This window comes from Anarhichas minor, unplaced genomic scaffold (assembly GCF_050575085.1).
Source record: "Anarhichas minor isolate MPS153535 unplaced genomic scaffold, ASM5057508v1 ptg000003l, whole genome shotgun sequence".
Taxonomy (NCBI): Eukaryota; Metazoa; Chordata; class Actinopteri; order Perciformes; family Anarhichadidae; genus Anarhichas; species Anarhichas minor.
This window is the reverse complement of record NW_027466449.1, coordinates 16775308-16791778: the sequence shown is the minus strand read 5'-3', so window position 1 is coordinate 16791778 and position 16471 is coordinate 16775308. Positions and strand designations below refer to the sequence as shown.

Here is a 16471-nt window from a genome sequence, read left to right as displayed (position 1 = left end):
TTGGCTCAGTTGTATTTTTCTCTGTCAATACATTATATTTTTCTGTCAGGATTATAGCACAACTGTCACATAAACAAATGCAACACAATATATTAATATCATGATTATTGGCCTGGGATTGTGTTTTCTTTTCATAACATGACAGCCGACATTATCTCGTGTTCTTGGTCTTAAAGGTTAAGTTACAGTTGAGTGATGGCCTACTGTTTCCTAAACTTAAGACATTTCTTACTGAAATAAACATATATACACATTTATTATTACTGTCGCCCACCCTTAGATTGAATATTAAGTGAAGGAACCAATAATCATAGCCAAAATATCATAACAAATCAAGTCAAACATTTTGATTCTCATACCAAAATATCATTATCTAAAATATCACGGGTAGGAGAATATTAATATCAGCTTCATGAACTATAAACACAGAGATATTGCATGTTGTTTTATGATTTATTCGTGTCTCCTGTCAAAAGGACAAAGGTCTTTAAAAATATGCACATGATGGTTTGGCAGTGATCTCCCACCTTTTTAAAAAAGTAATGAAAGCAGTATTTGAAAGCATCTCCTCTGTGCAATATTAAATAAATATACACAAGGACCTTAATGATCAAAGCTGCATACATTCAACAAAGAAGAAACACTGCATGTGAATCTTATTGCGATATAGAACAACTTCAGAGACAGATCCATAAAAGGGAACCGCATTTTAGAAATACGGGGGATGTAATTATTATAGCACCTCATTTGATTCAGCCTGAGCAGTCTGTGCCCTCGTTAAAATTACACATTAAGTGATGCAAACTATTTGGCCATGTGTCTGTGGGCTCATGGGAAGCAGGAAGTGCAGCTTGATGAATCAGCGGATCAGATCTTCCCGGGGTCTTCTTTGAGGGTGACTGTTCTGTTGAAGACGAGCTGCAGGGAGAGAAAAGATTTCAGTTACACTTCACACTCATTACGTAGGAGCCAAAATGTTTCTTAGTAACTACTACATGTTCATTAGTAATGTGAAACACAACCGCTTCACAGTTCTTTCATCCTACTGTACCTTATCTGCGGTGCTGTCGGGGTCCAGGGAGAAGTAACCAACTCTCTCAAACTGGAATTTGTCTAAAACCGTTGCTCCCTTCACGGAGGTATCCACTAAGGCACCGCTGATCACATGCAGGGAACTCTGAATAACAAAAAGGAGGAAACACGTTAAACAATCACGGCGCCGGTAGATGTAGACAGTCGCGGACGTGTCGAGGTACTCACAGGGTTGATGTCAGTCAGGAAGCCGTTGGGAACAACAGACTGATCCTCTGGATTTTTGTGCACGAACCTACAAGGACAGAGAGACGTTTTGTTGAAGTGAGTTTTCTACATGGAGTAGTTTTTGAGAATGACATTGAGCGTGTGACTTTCTTTGTGACTTACAGTCTCTCATAAAGGCGCACTTCACACATCAACGGCTGGCTGACCCAGTGGATGAAGGCCTTCGGTTTCTCTGCACCGTCAGAACTGCTACAGGTCACCTCCAGCTCGACCACTTTACCCTGAGCGTCCTGAGAAACAAACAAAAGGGACGTCAGCAGGACGCGTTGGGAGGACGTGGACCAGGAGGCAAAGACGTCCACAGAGGGAAGCAGACATGAGATCAGAATGAGTTCTACCGAGATCAGACATCTAGCTGCCACTACAGGTAAACTCTGTAGACTGTAAGAAGTAGTCTACGTGACTTCACCCACTGGTTTTTGAACTACAGTTTCGAGGCCTCGAGTTTGACATTCTGGCCGTCGCCATCTTGTTTTTGTGCAACCAAAAATGACACAAGAGGGTGGAGCTAAGTACAACCGAACGCTGAATACGATGTTTTCCGGCAACCAAAATGTTACAATTAACTTTCATGAAGTGAAAACACAGTGTGAAAGGGTTAAAGTTGTAAGTTGAGAACACGGACAACGCCCAGACCGGTCAACTGTTGTAGCGACCTGTCAATCACAAAGTAGCCCCGCAAGCATCCCCTGCTTTATGGTCTGTTTGACTCTAACTGGACCATAATTTACTAAATGAACATCATGCTGTATTGAAGAATAATTTAAACTCGAGATTGAGACCATAAACTCATGTTTACAATGTTTACTGAGGTAATAAATCAAGAGAGAAGTAGAGTCATTTTCTCATAGACTTCTATACAATCAGAGGAGTCGCCCGCTATCCTTGGCATGTCATCCCCCCCTCTCTCTACCCCCTTTCCAGATTTAACCTGTACTCAAATGAAGGCAAAAAAGCCCCAAAAATAACGTTCAAAAAAAATAAGGCAAGTTTAAGGCCCTTCCGCATTGGCTTCACCTTTCAGACCCGGAGGTTGACGCCTGGTTGGATCACATCAAACAAACCGCATATGAATAAAATTCTCACACACATAGCGAGTTATCTTAGCATCTGATGAGAAGCTGTGTTAACTGCTCTTCCCACGCCGTTTCCTGTCTCGCCTCACAAGTAAATTACGCACCGCAAAACTGGTTTGACCGCACCTCGAGATATCGTGAGTCTTACCTTGATGACCTTCTGGAAGGAGATGACATACCCAGCATGCCTCAGACCTACAGGCTGGTCTGGAGTCAAACGCTTGTAGCCCTTCTCCATCACCTGCAAGAAGCAAAGCAGTCAGCAATCCAAAATAATTAAATAGCACTAAGAGTCTGCTACTTGTACTGTGAGGGTATTTCCCCCCCCTCTCTGACCTCTCTGAAGTCACCCTGTTCAATGAAGATTGTGCGAGTGAACGGGACGGTGTGGCTGCCTTTGGCCTCGTTGGCAGGAAAGTCCGGCACTCGTACATCTAACTGAGACACAAGAGGACGACAGCGGGAATATTCAGCGTCCGTGATTTCAGATATCACGCCGACAGACGGGATATACGGGGTATTACGAGTCCACGGACCTTTGAGTTCTCAGGGAGGTTGGTTATGGTGACTTTGAGTGGGTCCAGCACGGCCATGGCTCTTGGCGCCGTGTCGTTCAGAACGTCCCTCACACACGCCTCCAGGAGGTGGGGCTCTGTCGTTGTCTGAGAAACCGTGACTCCGACCTGCCAACAGATTTAACGCGTCGTTACATTACAGTCCTCGTGCATTTCATTACTAGTTCCTCCTCCCGTCCATGCTGCGTACCCGTGCACAGAAGTTGTTAATCGCCTCTGGTGGGAAACCTCTTCTCTTCAGCGCGGTCAGAGTGAAGAGTCGGGGATCGTCCCAGTCTCTGTAATCAGAAGAGAAATCTTCTACAGTCACCAAACAGCTTCCAGTAGCAGGAAGACAGCTGCTGTGGTTACAGTGAGAAGTCTACATGGTTTGAATTCACTCATGGTTGTAGCTTTTAATACACATCAGCCCTTTTCAGACATGGAATTCATAACATTGCTGTTAAAGTGTCTTTTTGTCATTCAGACACACTTTTACCAATGTTGTGGTGCTTGAGATCGGTCGTGGTGTTGAGACCACTTTTAGAAGGTCTCGTCTCGTCATCGATCACATTTTTTACTCGGCCGTGTTCGTTCTCTCGATGGCTGTGCAGCGTCTGATATTTCTTTTGTTAACGTCATTACTGTGATCGCTCGTAAGAAACACAAGGAAAACTCCCCTCTGCAAAGCCTTTTGATGATTTCCTCAAGAGTCAAGTACCTCATGGTGGGTGTTTTTATGTGAATCTTCAAGATATTTTTTAGGAGTGACTCTGGTTTGCGTGTTCCACTTTCTATTGTAAGTGTGTCATGCAGTGTGGGACTAATGCTGGTCTGGTCTCGGTCATGACTCGGTCTCGACTTTGTCTCAACCCCATAAAGTCTTGGTCTGGTCTCCGTCTCGCTACGCTCTGGTCTTTGTCTTGACTCAGTCTTGGTTTAGGTGGTCTTGACTACAACACTGACTTTTACATAAATGTTTGTCATGACAGAAGCAAGAGGCACATACCAGAGCCATATAATTAAAATAATCTGTAGTGTAATATCGTTAGTAAGTCCTTTTTGTACATCCCATCTTCATTTTTACATGTTAACTGCTACAAAATGTATTTGATTTAAGTCTTGTGGCTGCGCAGGATATTTAGTGGTTCTTTTTATTCGGTGGTTAATTCACTTCTCATCCAGTTGCCTCAGAAGCCTCGACGCTTACATAAATATAAAACAGGGGAAGAAGAAGGGATGCAGGGACCCGACTTTTTCCTCAGCTCAGGATATCTGCCATTATCGATTTGTAGGGCTGTCTTTTCCCCAAATTTAAAATGTGTATGCCACACTGCATGGAACTCATTGGGATCATTATTATTTAAGGAAACAGGAGAACAGGGCGCATACCACGTTATAAAAATGGCATCGACAAATGTGGATGTGAAGTCTGGTTGACACCTATTCCACTTAATATACGATATTATATAAGACAGTATCGTAAAGTATATTGTAATACTTTCATCCATTTAGAATGTTTACAGCCAATCATTTACATTCATCACAAGACATACTGTTGTAATGTAATACAAATAGTTTAAATAAATAACTTTTCTACCTGACGACACCAGCCTCCACCAGTCTGATGATTTTCCTCTTTGACACGACGGTGTAGGTGAGGTTCAAGCGGCCGTATTCCCACTGAACAGGACAGTACACGTCCAGAGCGTTGCACAGCCAGAAATACGACGAACGCCTGTGACGAACACAAAGGGAACCAACAGAGACGTGAACTCGACGATGCATTTGTGTGTTAAAACTACAATAGCTGGCCGAAGAGTTGACGCGTACCTGGCCTGAAACTCTTTGGTGCAGAGTGAGTGGGTGATGTTTTCAATAGAGTCACACAGACAGTGGGTGTAGTCATAAGTGGGGTAGATGCACCTGCAGAGAGAGATGTAAATAAAACACAGCTCGCAGTGAGAAAGGATGTATTTAAATGGAACCATCTGGGTGAAAAAGTAGAACAGTTTCGTACCATTCGTCTCCCGTCCGATGATGCGCCGTGTATTTGATCCTGTACGCCACGGGGTCCAGCTTCCCGTCCTCCATGACGGTCTTCATCCTGAGCGTGGCCTCTCCCTCAGCAAACAGCCCCTTCTTCATCTGATCAAACAGCACCAGCGACTCCTCGATGGGACGGTCTCTCCACGGCGATGGAGGAGAGTTGTGGCCCTTTAGCTCCTCCCCTTTCTGGTGGCACACGTACGCGTGACCCCTGAAACGAAAACAATTCGAACATCATCTACCGGCTTATTCACATTCACCTACATGAACACACGGCTCCGACACTCACCTGCGGACGAGATCCACAGCGAGGTCGTAGAGTTGCTGAAAGTTGTCGGATGCGTGCGTGACAGCATGAGGCTGGTAGCCTGTGTATTAAGAGTTACGTTGATAAGAGTGTACCCGAAGCTGTCATCAGATCATCATCAGGTGGAAATCAACAGAGTCAGACTCACCAAGCCACTCCACCATGTCCTTGATAGCAGTGAAGTATTTCTCCTCCTCCTTCTCTGGATTTGTGTCGTCATACCTCAAGAAGCAAATTCCGTTGTTTGCCTACAAGAAGACACGTTTTAAAGAGAACTGCTGCACCAGAGAGGATTTAACAGTCGGTGGTTTTCCAACTTTTCCTTCAACGAAGTAACCAAACCAAAATATCTTCAACCAAGTATCCCCTTAACAGCCAACATTTTATTTTGGGTAGAAAAACAAATGTGTTTGTTGCAGCAGTTGACATTAAACGATTGCATGTAAAATAGGAATATTGAACATTTTTATGTTTTATCTAACTTACATTTACATTTTTTATTGAACTAGTATAGTATAACTGTTTTAAGAATTATGCATTACAGATATCTTTTACATTAATGTTTAAAAGGGTAGGGTTGGTAAACATTTCATCATATGCCCCGACAAAAAAGTTGTCCACACGGGGCTGGGTTATCCGGTTGGATAATTTCTTAAGTTTACCGTACTCTTGCTATAGATTACCAACCCTGCCTTTAAAATGATGACGGAGAACAGAAAGACACAAACCTTTGCATAACCAAAATTGAAGTTGATGGCTTTGGCGTGTCCAATGTGAAGGATCCCGTTGGGCTCAGGAGGAAAACGAGTACGGATCTAAAGGAAATCGTTAATGGCAAAATCAATATTCACAATAATTTTCAAGTTAATGTGTTTCCTCTTCATGTAAAGTTTGTACCTGTCCACCAGTGAGCTCCATGTGCTTTTTAAGTAAGTCCATTGTGTTTGCTGTGATCACGTAGCCCTCGGATTTATAGTTCTCTCCTGTATGACGGAGGGTTAAGGATGAAAGATCGACATAAGTAAGTAAAGAAAGTGTGAAGAAAAAAAAGAGCAACAAGCTGATGTGAAACTGCTTCTAATCGTTCAGGTGGTTTTCTCCTCACCTGGTTTATGGAACTTCAGCGACTCTCCTCTGAGCTGCTCCATCAGAGACTTTCCCTCCCCAGTCATCCCCTCATCTGAACAACCAACGAGTAAAAAACACTCGACCAAAACACAATGCTGAATTTGCTGTCAATGTGCCGTCCACTTTGCCTGCTGCTTACCAGCCACTGCCACCTCCTCTTTCTTCACCTTGACCTCACCGCCTGCCACTTTGGCTTTCTGGGGCTGCAAAACAATTAAATATAAACCACAGATGAAATCAGAAGATTGTGATTAGAGGAATAGTTATAAACATGTTAGAAAATGAAATGACTTGTGTTTGTGCAGAGAGTTAAATGAGAAGATGATATTTGTAATATTTGTATGTTAAATATGAAACTACAACTAGCAGCCAGTTAGCTTAGCATAAAGACTGGAAACAAGGGGAAACAGCTTGCCCTGGTTCTACCCAAAAGCAATTAAATCAGCCTACCAGCCCCGATAAAGCTGGCGAATTAATCTAGTTTGTTTAATCCGCACAAAAGAGGACAAGTTGTGACTCAACAGGTAGGTTTTGAGCCGGACTGATTATTGTCTGGACACAGGAATCGAATAAAGCATATTACGCAAAACTTCGAGCTAGTCCTTTAAATAACTTGACGCGCTACCTTCAGTTTCTTCTCCAGGTCAGCTTCTGTCTTGGGACCTAAGAGGTGCAGCACCTTTAAGAACAAAGTCAGAGATAGTTACGGTACGCAGTGAGTACAACCCAACAACAATCACAATGACCATATTCTCTTTTTCAACACACACCTGCATGTCCACCTCATTCTTGATGACCTTCCCATCAGCCCACTTCAGAGCAGAGCGAGCCTCTCCTGCAACCGAGACGAAAGCTTAGCGAGACATTCTGTGCGTCGGTCAGGCTTTAAAGCAAAGGTTGTAATCTGTAATCTTCTTCCAAAAAACAGTGTTTTGTTATAATTGTGGAAATTTTCAGCAAACAATAAATCGAATACTCTGACGATTAAACACCAGGAATGAATACAGTATCTGTGGCTGATGTAGCACTGTAATAAGCATCAGCTTCGGAACATATTTTTCAGCCAGCTAACATTTTCGGTTTGTTGCAACAGTTGACCATTTATGATGAGTTAACGATTGCATCAAAAATACAAAACATGAACATAAAATGTGGTTTATCAAACTTGCAATTAAATTGCTTAATGAACTGGTAAAATATAATTATTTTAAGAATTATGCATGACTGATATTTTTGCACCTATTCTGCCTGTGCACTCATTCTTCATCACAGCTGTGAGCACTAGCCTGTGTTCTTTGTTTACGTTCATAATAATAATAATTTTGGGAAAGTGGCTTCTTTAAAGGGAGGCCTGAAGGGACGGAGCGCCAGTGTTGCTGACTTTCTTGCTAGATTTAGTGACTTTTGGAGCTCGTGCTGTTAGCTGCTTTCATTGGAAAATAAAAAACACTGGGCCGGGTTTTTTCTGTTGGATACTTTCTAAAAAGTCTGCAAACTCTTGCTAGTTTCTCAAGATGACCAACCCTGCCTTCAATGCATTGCAAAGATATTTAACCAAGTAAGTATGACATCATACCCATTAGCAGTCCCATGTTGAAGTGGTACCTCTCCTTCAACAGAGGTTCCTTGTGCTTCTTGATCACCGACTCCACCTGCACGATATTCAACAGTCAGTGAAGCTGACAGACATGTGACACAGACGTACTTCTGGGGAATTGTAAGCTCACTTACGGCTTCTTCGATCTGCTCCGGTGTAATGACAACGCCCACTCCACATGCCTCTTCAAACTCCCTCTGGTTGATGGGGTCCTGAGGATGACGCTTCACAAATTCCAGTGCAGCTGATAAAGAAAAGAGGGAGGAGTCATTTATCTCTAGTTGTTCACGTCGACACACCTTTCTCATTCATTAAAAGAGTCCATATAATCAATCATTCATTCTGCTTTCTCTCAATACTTCCCCAGCCTCCTTCAGAATGTGTTTTAAATAAATGTAGGGTATTCCAGACACCAAATGCATATCATGTTGAATCTTGACTGAATTGAGGTTTGCACACACTATATTTTGTATGTGAGCAGTGGTGGGTGAATGAATGCAATATACTTCTAAAAATAGCTTCAGCCTGGAAAATCACCTGTTGCAAAAGATTAATGTTAAAAATAAGTCCATGTTTACATTTTCACGAGCAGTCATGTTGCAACATGTCAAAGATGTCAGAAAGTACCTGCCAGCTGGAGCTCTGTGCAGATTTTGCACTGAACTATGCTGTCTGACAGGAACGCCAGGCGTTCGGGGTCTTTAAGGCGAGAGGCCATACTGTACAGCAAAGTACCGATGGCTTTGTCCACTCCTGATGGCCCACAGACACGCTGAGCCTGTTGAAAAACAATGAGGAAAAGACCAGAATTCATTCATTCATCTGTCCTTCAACATGCATGCATGTCAATAGCTAATAGACGGTGTCACAGTCCAACAGGGAAGTGTTATAATTTATCTTATCTTAATCTGGGAGGATTGTCTGCAAACAAACGTGTCAACGTGAAAGTGAAAGAATGGAGACCCTCCCACAACAGCTGAGTTACTGAAGAGTAGGTTCCTCTTTAAAAGTGAAGAGGAACTGAGGGTGTATACAAATAATAATAATAGAAATGATATGTATTTTGATACAACTAGGGAGCTAAAAAGGACACTTAACGTCAGTCACATTCCACAGCTGTCGAGCCAGAGTTCCCCCAATAACGGTGGGTCGTACCTGTACAATAGCGTCCTTCAGGGCGCAACTCAGCGCCTCATTTTTCAGCGTTTCTTTCGCTTTCTGCTCACTGAGCCCAATGGACGTGAACAGTGTCAATATATCCGCCATTTTTCCACCGTATTCACCGGCTAAATCCGAGCCTCCTCTGACACACGCCACCCTCCTCACACGACTTTTCAGAAGAGAGAGCGAGGGGACGACTTCCTGTATACGTCAAAGAGGAACAAAAATATTAGCCAATAGGACACCGCGGGCACGGATGGCATTGACCAATCGTGTATGAGCTTGGTTAAAATTACCGCCCACCTTATGTGCGAGAGCCAATCAGCAGTTGTGTTGACATCAGTAGGGAGGGGTTACCGGAACCTGTGTAATGTTGCATCAGATGGTCATTTAAACTAATCCCGAATATTATTAACATGAAGTTAGGAGCATAGAAACGTATTTTTTTTTGTTTTAGGTAACATTTAGTATTATGTATTATATTATCATAAGCATCTAAACGTGAAATATGTTCTTCTAAACTACACCCAGCTTTGGTACAGTGTTAGGTCTTTGTTGTCCATCATTATCGCCGCTAGCTAAAAACAAGTCCGCGAAAGGTATTTACACTGTTGTAACGTAACGTACACTGATGTTGTGTTTCCCGTTTCCTAACTTACACTGGCGAGTTTGTATAATGCCGGAAACACTATGGTAGGTCAGCCTCTGCTTGTTTTTAACTTATAAACAGACAGCGGGGTAACTGTTAGCCATGGCCAAACATGCGGTGCTGTCATCGGGGGCAAAAATGTGGAGATCTCTGGCCTGTGCCAAGTCCGAGCTGCGTCTGGATCTCACTCTCGCCGGCGGACAATCTTTCCGGTAAGGGTTAGGGTCTAACTCGTTATTCTGCCATCATCAGACCTAATACAGTTGACATCCTCGTATGACACATGTTCAACCCACAGCTGGAGAGAAACTGCAGAGGGCCACTGGACCGGAGTGATGGGAGGACGAGTTTGGACTCTGACTCAGACAGATGAGACTCTCTGGTACCACGTTTACACGAGTTCAGACAGGCAGGGACAGGCAGGGGTAGGGGACAGGAAGAGGAGAGCTGGTGTTTCTCTCCAAAACAAGTCAGAGATGAGATTCAAAGGAGCTCTGAAGAAGGAGGAGGAGGAGCCGGTGGCTGTGACTCCAGTGCAGGACACCAAGGAGGAAGAGGAGATGCTGAGAGACTACTTCCAGCTGAATGTGACGCTGGGGGATCTGTACAAGGGATGGGGAGCAGCAGACCCCCACTTCCAGCGCATTGCAGACATCTTCACAGGCCAGTTTTGTGTGCTACCACTTAATATTACTCTGAAACGTAATGACGAGCCACTATTTGTTGCAAGAAATATGTTTTAAATATACATATTTTGGTCTCTCCCTCTCCCCCAGGTGTGCGAATGCTTCGCCAGGACCCCACTGAATGTCTTTTTTCCTTTATCTGCACCTCCAACAACCACATCTCTCGTATCCATGGCATGGTGGAGAGGTTGTGCCGGGCTCTGGGCGCCCCGCTGTGCCAGCTGGATGAAACCTCTTACTATGACTTTCCTCCCCTGTCTGCTCTTGCAGGTACTGAATTCTCTCTCCACAGACCGACACCCTGTTTATAATCTCTCTCAGTATCAGTGGTGCAGGGTTCACAGCTGCGTCAGGTCTCTCGGGTCCCCAATGATTTTATTCGCCTCCACTTTTGCTGTTGTGTGAGCGGTGCAATGGTAGAGAATTTGGGAGCCTTTATGGTTTTAAGGGATCTTTATTTTTGTTGCGTCACTTATTAACATACCTTTTTTTGTTTAAGAGCCATTATTATTCTGCTTTTGGGTTATTACTATTATATATTATTTCGTTGATATTGTAAATTGATTGAATTTTGGATGAATGATATTTTCGATAATAACGCCCGATCACCTGGATAAATTCAGTATTTATGTATCTTTATCTCTCTGTCTACTACTATCCTCTGTTATAAGAAAGTAGAATAATAAGCGCTTTGGTTGTTAGCTGAGTGGTACATAAATCTCACTGCGGGTTCTACGACAAACATGTTACTACTGTCTCTTTTTGTTTGTGTTTATTTCTTCCTTGCTCACATATTCCATGCAGCTGTAAACCTGCTAAGAGTCACGTTCACTAGCCATCGTCATCAAAAAAATGTGTTTTCTACGTTTCATTTGGCAGGCAACGGCGTAGAGGCCCGTCTCAGGGATCTGGGTTTTGGATACAGGGCTCGGTACCTTCAGCAGAGCGCGGCGCAGATTTTGGACACCCATGATCTCCAGTGGCTCGACGGCCTCCGGAGCACCTCGTATCTGCTGGCCCGTGATGCTCTGCGTACTCTCCCCGGCGTTGGCACCAAGGTAGAGTAGCCTCTTACATGTTCGGTGAACTTGTAACAGTGACATGTAATCGAGGCTCTGCGTCTCCCTGTAAGGTGGCGGACTGTGTATGTCTGATGTCTCTGGATAAGGCGGAGGCCGTGCCCGTAGACACACACGTGTGGCAGATCGCTAAACGAGACTACAGCTTCGCTCCTGGCAGCGGACAAAAGAGCATCACAGATAAACTTCACAGAGATCTCGGTCAGTAGTCATATGCACCTCATCAGTAGTGTGTTCACACTGAATAGTGGTTCTCTTTTTATCGGTAACACAGTCAAATGTAATATTTCTGCACAGGGGATTTTTTCAGAAAACTGTGGGGTCCTTATGCCGGTTGGGCTCAGTCGGTGAGTGTTACCAGCCGCTGTCTGTCTGTGAGTTTCTGTCGCGTGTCTCGCTGTCTGTCTGCTACAACACACAGTGTGTCTCTATATTTAGGTGCTGTTCTGTGCCGACCTCAAGAAGTTCCAAAAGCTGAAAGAAAAGGCACCCCTGAAGCGGCCGAAGAAAGAGGAAGAGGATGAGGAAAAAGTGACGGTAGCTTGCAAGAGCATCAAAATTGAGACAGAAGAAAATGGAACCGTGAAGAACACGAAAACCAAGTCGGCACGTCACAAGAAAGCAAAGACGTCCGTCTAGAGTGAGAGAGAGTGATGTGAGGTAAACAAGCTTCTTACATCAGGACTACAGGACATTACATATGGAATGAAATATACAAACAGTATTTTCATCATGGTAGGAAACTAATTATTGTAAGAAGATTCTCAGGGTTTTTGTGTACATGAGTTTATGTTGTTTACTGTGACCTCTTCTATGTCTACTTTACTATGAGGTCACTACTACAGTAATAATACAGCACGCTTTTTACAATAAAGACAAAATAACTTATTGGATATTTTGTGTGTGTATGCATTGTGAGAGAAAATGTCATCAAGCCCGCTGAAAGCATCAGCGTCACATTGTCCCTCACTCCTGCTAAATGTTGCCAGAAGAGGCCCCTAGGTGGCAGTATGCATTGGAAGATAAATAATACAAAATAATATGACCTAAAGTGGGTCATTTGCTTTATTTATTTTTTATATCAGAACAACAAATTGAAAGGGTGAACGCTGTCTGCCATGCCCCCTGGTTCCTGTTACACAGCGCACCAAACACGTCACGGCATCCGCTTGCATGTCTGAAAAGGTCACAGGACACCAAAATGTGTGTGTTGTGTTTCTTCGGTGCATTCCCTGCGTCAAAATAGTGGGTCCGTCGGATCGTACAAAGCTGCCATCGTGTCTGTATGTTTATTAGTTGACTGTCAGCTGATCTTTTTATAGCAGGGATTGCGTTTATTTGCTGTCACTGCTTGGGGCTTGTGTGACTGTCTCTGGTGACAACACGAACATGTCTCTAGGGGTGTTTGACCTATTACTGTCCCCGAACGGCAGTGACCCAGCAATATTTTTAGTTTGTTTAAAATACATGCGAAGAAACCGTTCTATAATGTGGCGAAAGCGTTGCATATATATCGAAACATCTTTCTTGCCCTGGTTTAAAAGGAGTCTTTTCTGACATGTTGGCGTAAGTGAGCAGGTGCATCATGCGTGTAGCTGCTGTGTGTGTATGTGCGTGCGTGTGTGTCCGACCGTGCATTGTTTTGCATCCATAGATTTATTTGTGGAAGTTTGTGCAGCCGTGCGTGTTAATGAATATGTGAGTCAGCTTTCATCCCCACTCTCAGTCGAGCCGGACAGAAGCTGGGGCCCAGCTTGAGGGCAGAGTCACAGCGAAGAAGAGAAGCAGGGTAAAAATAGAGCTGAGACAAGAGGAATACTATTTTTCCTTTGCCTTTTTGTTTTTAAGACAGGGGGAGGGGAAAGTGTGCCGGAGGTGGGGACATGACTTTTAAAGAAAAGAAAAAAAGCAGTGTGCGCATGCAAGTTGACATGCAGAGACTCAAACAACACAACAGTGGCCTGCGCGTTATGTAAGACATGGCTCTCAGCTTGTGTCATGGCCTCGGGAGTTATTCAGTTGAAAGGACATCTCTCCTCTTATCTACTTCATCTCAGAGGGCTTCGTTACTCCCCGGGGGCACCAGGGGGCGCCACTTTTTGGAGCACCCAACAAAAGAAAAGGGAAAGGCCTCTTCTCTGTTTCCAGATGTGCAGCAGCAAGATTGAATTTGTTTCTCTCTGAGTGACAGAAGAACGTGAGAGGTGGTTTTGTCGTAGCTGAGTTAGAGAGATGTAGGGGACCTAATTGGCAAGTCGTGTGTGTGTGTGTGTGTGTGTGTGTGTGTGTGTGTGTGTGTGTGTGTGTGTGTGTGTGTGTGTGTGTGTGTGTGCGCGTGCGTGTGTAAAATAATAAATAGATACATCTTCAGTTGCTGTTTTTATTTTCTTAGAAACTCAATATAATGCAGTCCAGTACAACTCCACCACTAACTACTGAAACATAGAAGGCATATATATAAGTGTATCCTTTTGACAGAACATCAATGGCAACATGATTTTCAACATACTTTTGAAAGATAATATTATATATTTGTTATCATCCATTTATAAAAAAGAATTTGATTCCGTTTTTCATATCCAGTCTGAACCCCAAAATGGTCTCCATACACATCCACACGCTGCCTACTACTTAAAATGATGGATGTTATTATTCCTGAATAGTAACAGATGTATTATATAACAGTATCAGATACAATACCTAAGATGGATAAAATTGAAAGAGAGTTGTGTTGATTCACCTTGGATGTGGTGAAACCCAATGCTGCTGGAGGGGAGGCAGCCTTGAGGGACAGGGGGGGGGACGGGGGGGTCTGTCTTTGGGGCCCGGAGTTGGAGAGATTATTTCTTTGGTGTCTAGACGACCATAGGGTGAGGGGAAAGCCACATATAGAGGGAGAGACTGAGCGCACAGAGCTATTTCATCTGCCTCGTGTCTGTGCGGATGGACGTCAGCACGACGGTTCTGAATGAAAGAGGCTTATATTGAGGAGAAGATGAAGGCCTTCTACCATCCGATGGGATCCACACTCGGCTGGCTGTGATCAAGGTTTCGATGCCTTATGGATCGGGAGGAAGAAACAGTTCCGTCTGATCCGGAGTTACATTTCAGAGCCCCCCCCCCACTGGGATCAATTCAAATGACTAAGTGGAATGTCTTCACCACATTCATGGACAGAGATGGTATAGAAACACTATCCGCAGAGGAGTGTCAGTGCAACTCCTTCCTTTTTAAGAGTTTGTTCATTTAGCAAGCTTTAAATACTGCTCCCCTCTCGCTTTATTTAAAGCACGCTAAAAATTCCACCATATGATTCAAGAGCTGTCGGTAAAAGGCAATACGTACTTGTAATTAAGATGTACACATACAGTAGTTTGGGTTATTTTATTCTCAGTGCTAAGTGAAATTTAAATGATTTGATTTTAAATGAGAAAACAGAGATGGGAAAGTTAAAGTCAAGTGTCAAAATCTGATCAAATCAAATGGATGCTTGCGGTTCAGGAGGACCACGCCTCTCTGTCTGTGTCATGACGTACAGTCACCTACATAATGCTCAAAAAACCATGCGCCTGAAACCAACGCACGAGGCGCCCTTTGGCGCCTGTACGAGACGCACCAGGCTTGCTAGTAACTACAATGTAAACCCATCCGTGTCATTATTAGATGCTCAGAGAAAAGGCTACGTTAGCGAGACAACGTAGTATAAACGTAGAAAATACCCTCGCAAACAAAATGAAACAAACAGCAGGACTTTCAACTAGGAAACCGGTATTCAAGACCGATGCGTTGCTTTAAAGTTACGTTAGTCATGTTTGTGACATGTTTTCCGTACTTCTGTTACAATGTTTACGTATTATTTTAAGACTAAACGTGATGTTTTTTTCCGAAACCAAAGCAAGTGTTTTTGTTTGAATTCACAACTTTAACCACGTGTTCACTAGGACCGTGTTCTGGGCTTCCCAGTGCGTTAGAAAGTGACGCCAAGCGGTCTGACAGAGCGTCAGCATGTGGCGAGTTGGGATGAGAATGTGTGGTTGGACACCACTGAGCTCTCCCTTAATTTAAAGGTACAGGTTTAGGTCATATAGAGACATCAGTGCTTAACGGAGACTGTTTCATAACCAGTTTAAAGTTCTGCAGGGTAACTCTAAACGATAGAAGGCACCTATATGTGCACGAGCAAAGACTCACCAGTGTCTGTTTGTTTCGTTTGAAGATGTTATGAATCAGATCCCCCTCTGGTACACCAGATTACAGTCATCTCATTAGCATCACATAACTGGATAACAAACCATTAACATGATAATATGATAAACACTGCACAGCAGATAAAAATTGCATGTGGTGATAATCTAAATTACATAATATCTCTTCCAAAAACATTATCTAAACATCCATTCTTCTCTGTTTGGGGTGTATAAATATGTAGGGTTTGATCACGGTTATTCCCTGTAGAATTTCAATCCATATGCAATAACGGGATTACCGTCGTGAAGTGTCCCCGCTCCTCCTGTCGCAACCTTCCAGTGTCTCTCCTGCTGGCTCAGTAGTAACGTAATGGCATTAGGACAATCCTCTGAGCTGCACAGGTTATTTTAGGACTGTGCAGTGGAGACAATCTAATGAGAGTGACAAGAGAAAGGAGAAATAATGACACAGAGTGAGGTAGTTGCTGCTGATGAGTGTTCTGTTCCAGACCTAATGTCCTGCATTGGGCTCAATCGGGTCAGAGCTGCAGTCCCAACAGCATGTCCAAACTAGTGTTGTGTTTGTGTTAGAGACAGATAAAGAAGAGGAGGCACTGAGCCAAGGTGCCGCATGAGAAAACAGTCATCTTGGCTCGGGGCTGGCTTGCTCCCCCTCCA

The 16471-nt window shown here is 43.6% G+C and overlaps 2 protein-coding genes across 2 annotated transcripts; one reads left to right on the top strand and one right to left on the bottom strand.

Annotated features, from left to right (window-relative positions):
• Window positions 1-439: 439 nt before the first annotated feature.
• qars1 (glutaminyl-tRNA synthetase 1) lies at window positions 440-9374 on the bottom strand. Its single transcript, XM_076100314.1, has 23 exons — window positions 9187-9374; window positions 8659-8809; window positions 8166-8275; window positions 8011-8086; window positions 7205-7269; window positions 7060-7113; window positions 6574-6637; window positions 6412-6486; window positions 6204-6289; window positions 6035-6121; window positions 5455-5554; window positions 5289-5367; window positions 4971-5210; window positions 4784-4876; window positions 4551-4688; window positions 3162-3249; window positions 2933-3079; window positions 2733-2834; window positions 2545-2637; window positions 1423-1550; window positions 1261-1327; window positions 1052-1177; window positions 440-918 (listed from the first exon to the last, which is right to left on the bottom strand). The coding sequence occupies exons 1-23, from the start codon at window positions 9295-9297 to the stop codon at window positions 868-870; spliced, it is 2331 nt and encodes a 776-aa protein (XP_075956429.1). The 5' UTR covers window positions 9298-9374; the 3' UTR covers window positions 440-867.
• Window positions 9375-9619: 245 nt separating this feature from the next.
• On the top strand, window positions 9620-12494 carry ogg1 (8-oxoguanine DNA glycosylase). The gene is made up of 7 exons (XM_076100365.1): window positions 9620-10053; window positions 10140-10504; window positions 10618-10797; window positions 11407-11585; window positions 11660-11807; window positions 11904-11953; window positions 12045-12494. Exons 1-7 carry the CDS (start codon window positions 9944-9946, stop codon window positions 12243-12245), a joined length of 1233 nt encoding a protein of 410 aa, XP_075956480.1. The 5' UTR covers window positions 9620-9943; the 3' UTR covers window positions 12246-12494.
• The last annotated feature ends 3977 nt before the right edge of the window (window positions 12495-16471 follow it).

Excerpts from the sequence above, each read along its gene's own strand:
- qars1 (XM_076100314.1), bottom strand. The coding sequence starts at position 9,297 with ATGGCGGATATATTGACACTGTTCACGTCCATTGGGCTCAGTGAGCAG. Across the intron at positions 6,290-6,411 it reads GCTGAAGTTCCATAAACCAG|GAGAGAACTATAAATCCGAG; the intron begins GTGAGGAGAAAA and ends TCCGTCATACAG. Across the intron at positions 919-1,051 it reads CCGACAGCACCGCAGATAAG|CTCGTCTTCAACAGAACAGT; the intron begins GTACAGTAGGAT and ends CTCTCCCTGCAG.
- ogg1 (XM_076100365.1), top strand. The coding sequence starts at position 9,944 with ATGGCCAAACATGCGGTGCTGTCATCGGGGGCAAAAATGTGGAGATCT. Across the intron at positions 11,586-11,659 it reads TCCCCGGCGTTGGCACCAAG|GTGGCGGACTGTGTATGTCT; the intron begins GTAGAGTAGCCT and ends TCTCCCTGTAAG. Across the intron at positions 11,808-11,903 it reads TAAACTTCACAGAGATCTCG|GGGATTTTTTCAGAAAACTG; the intron begins GTCAGTAGTCAT and ends ATTTCTGCACAG.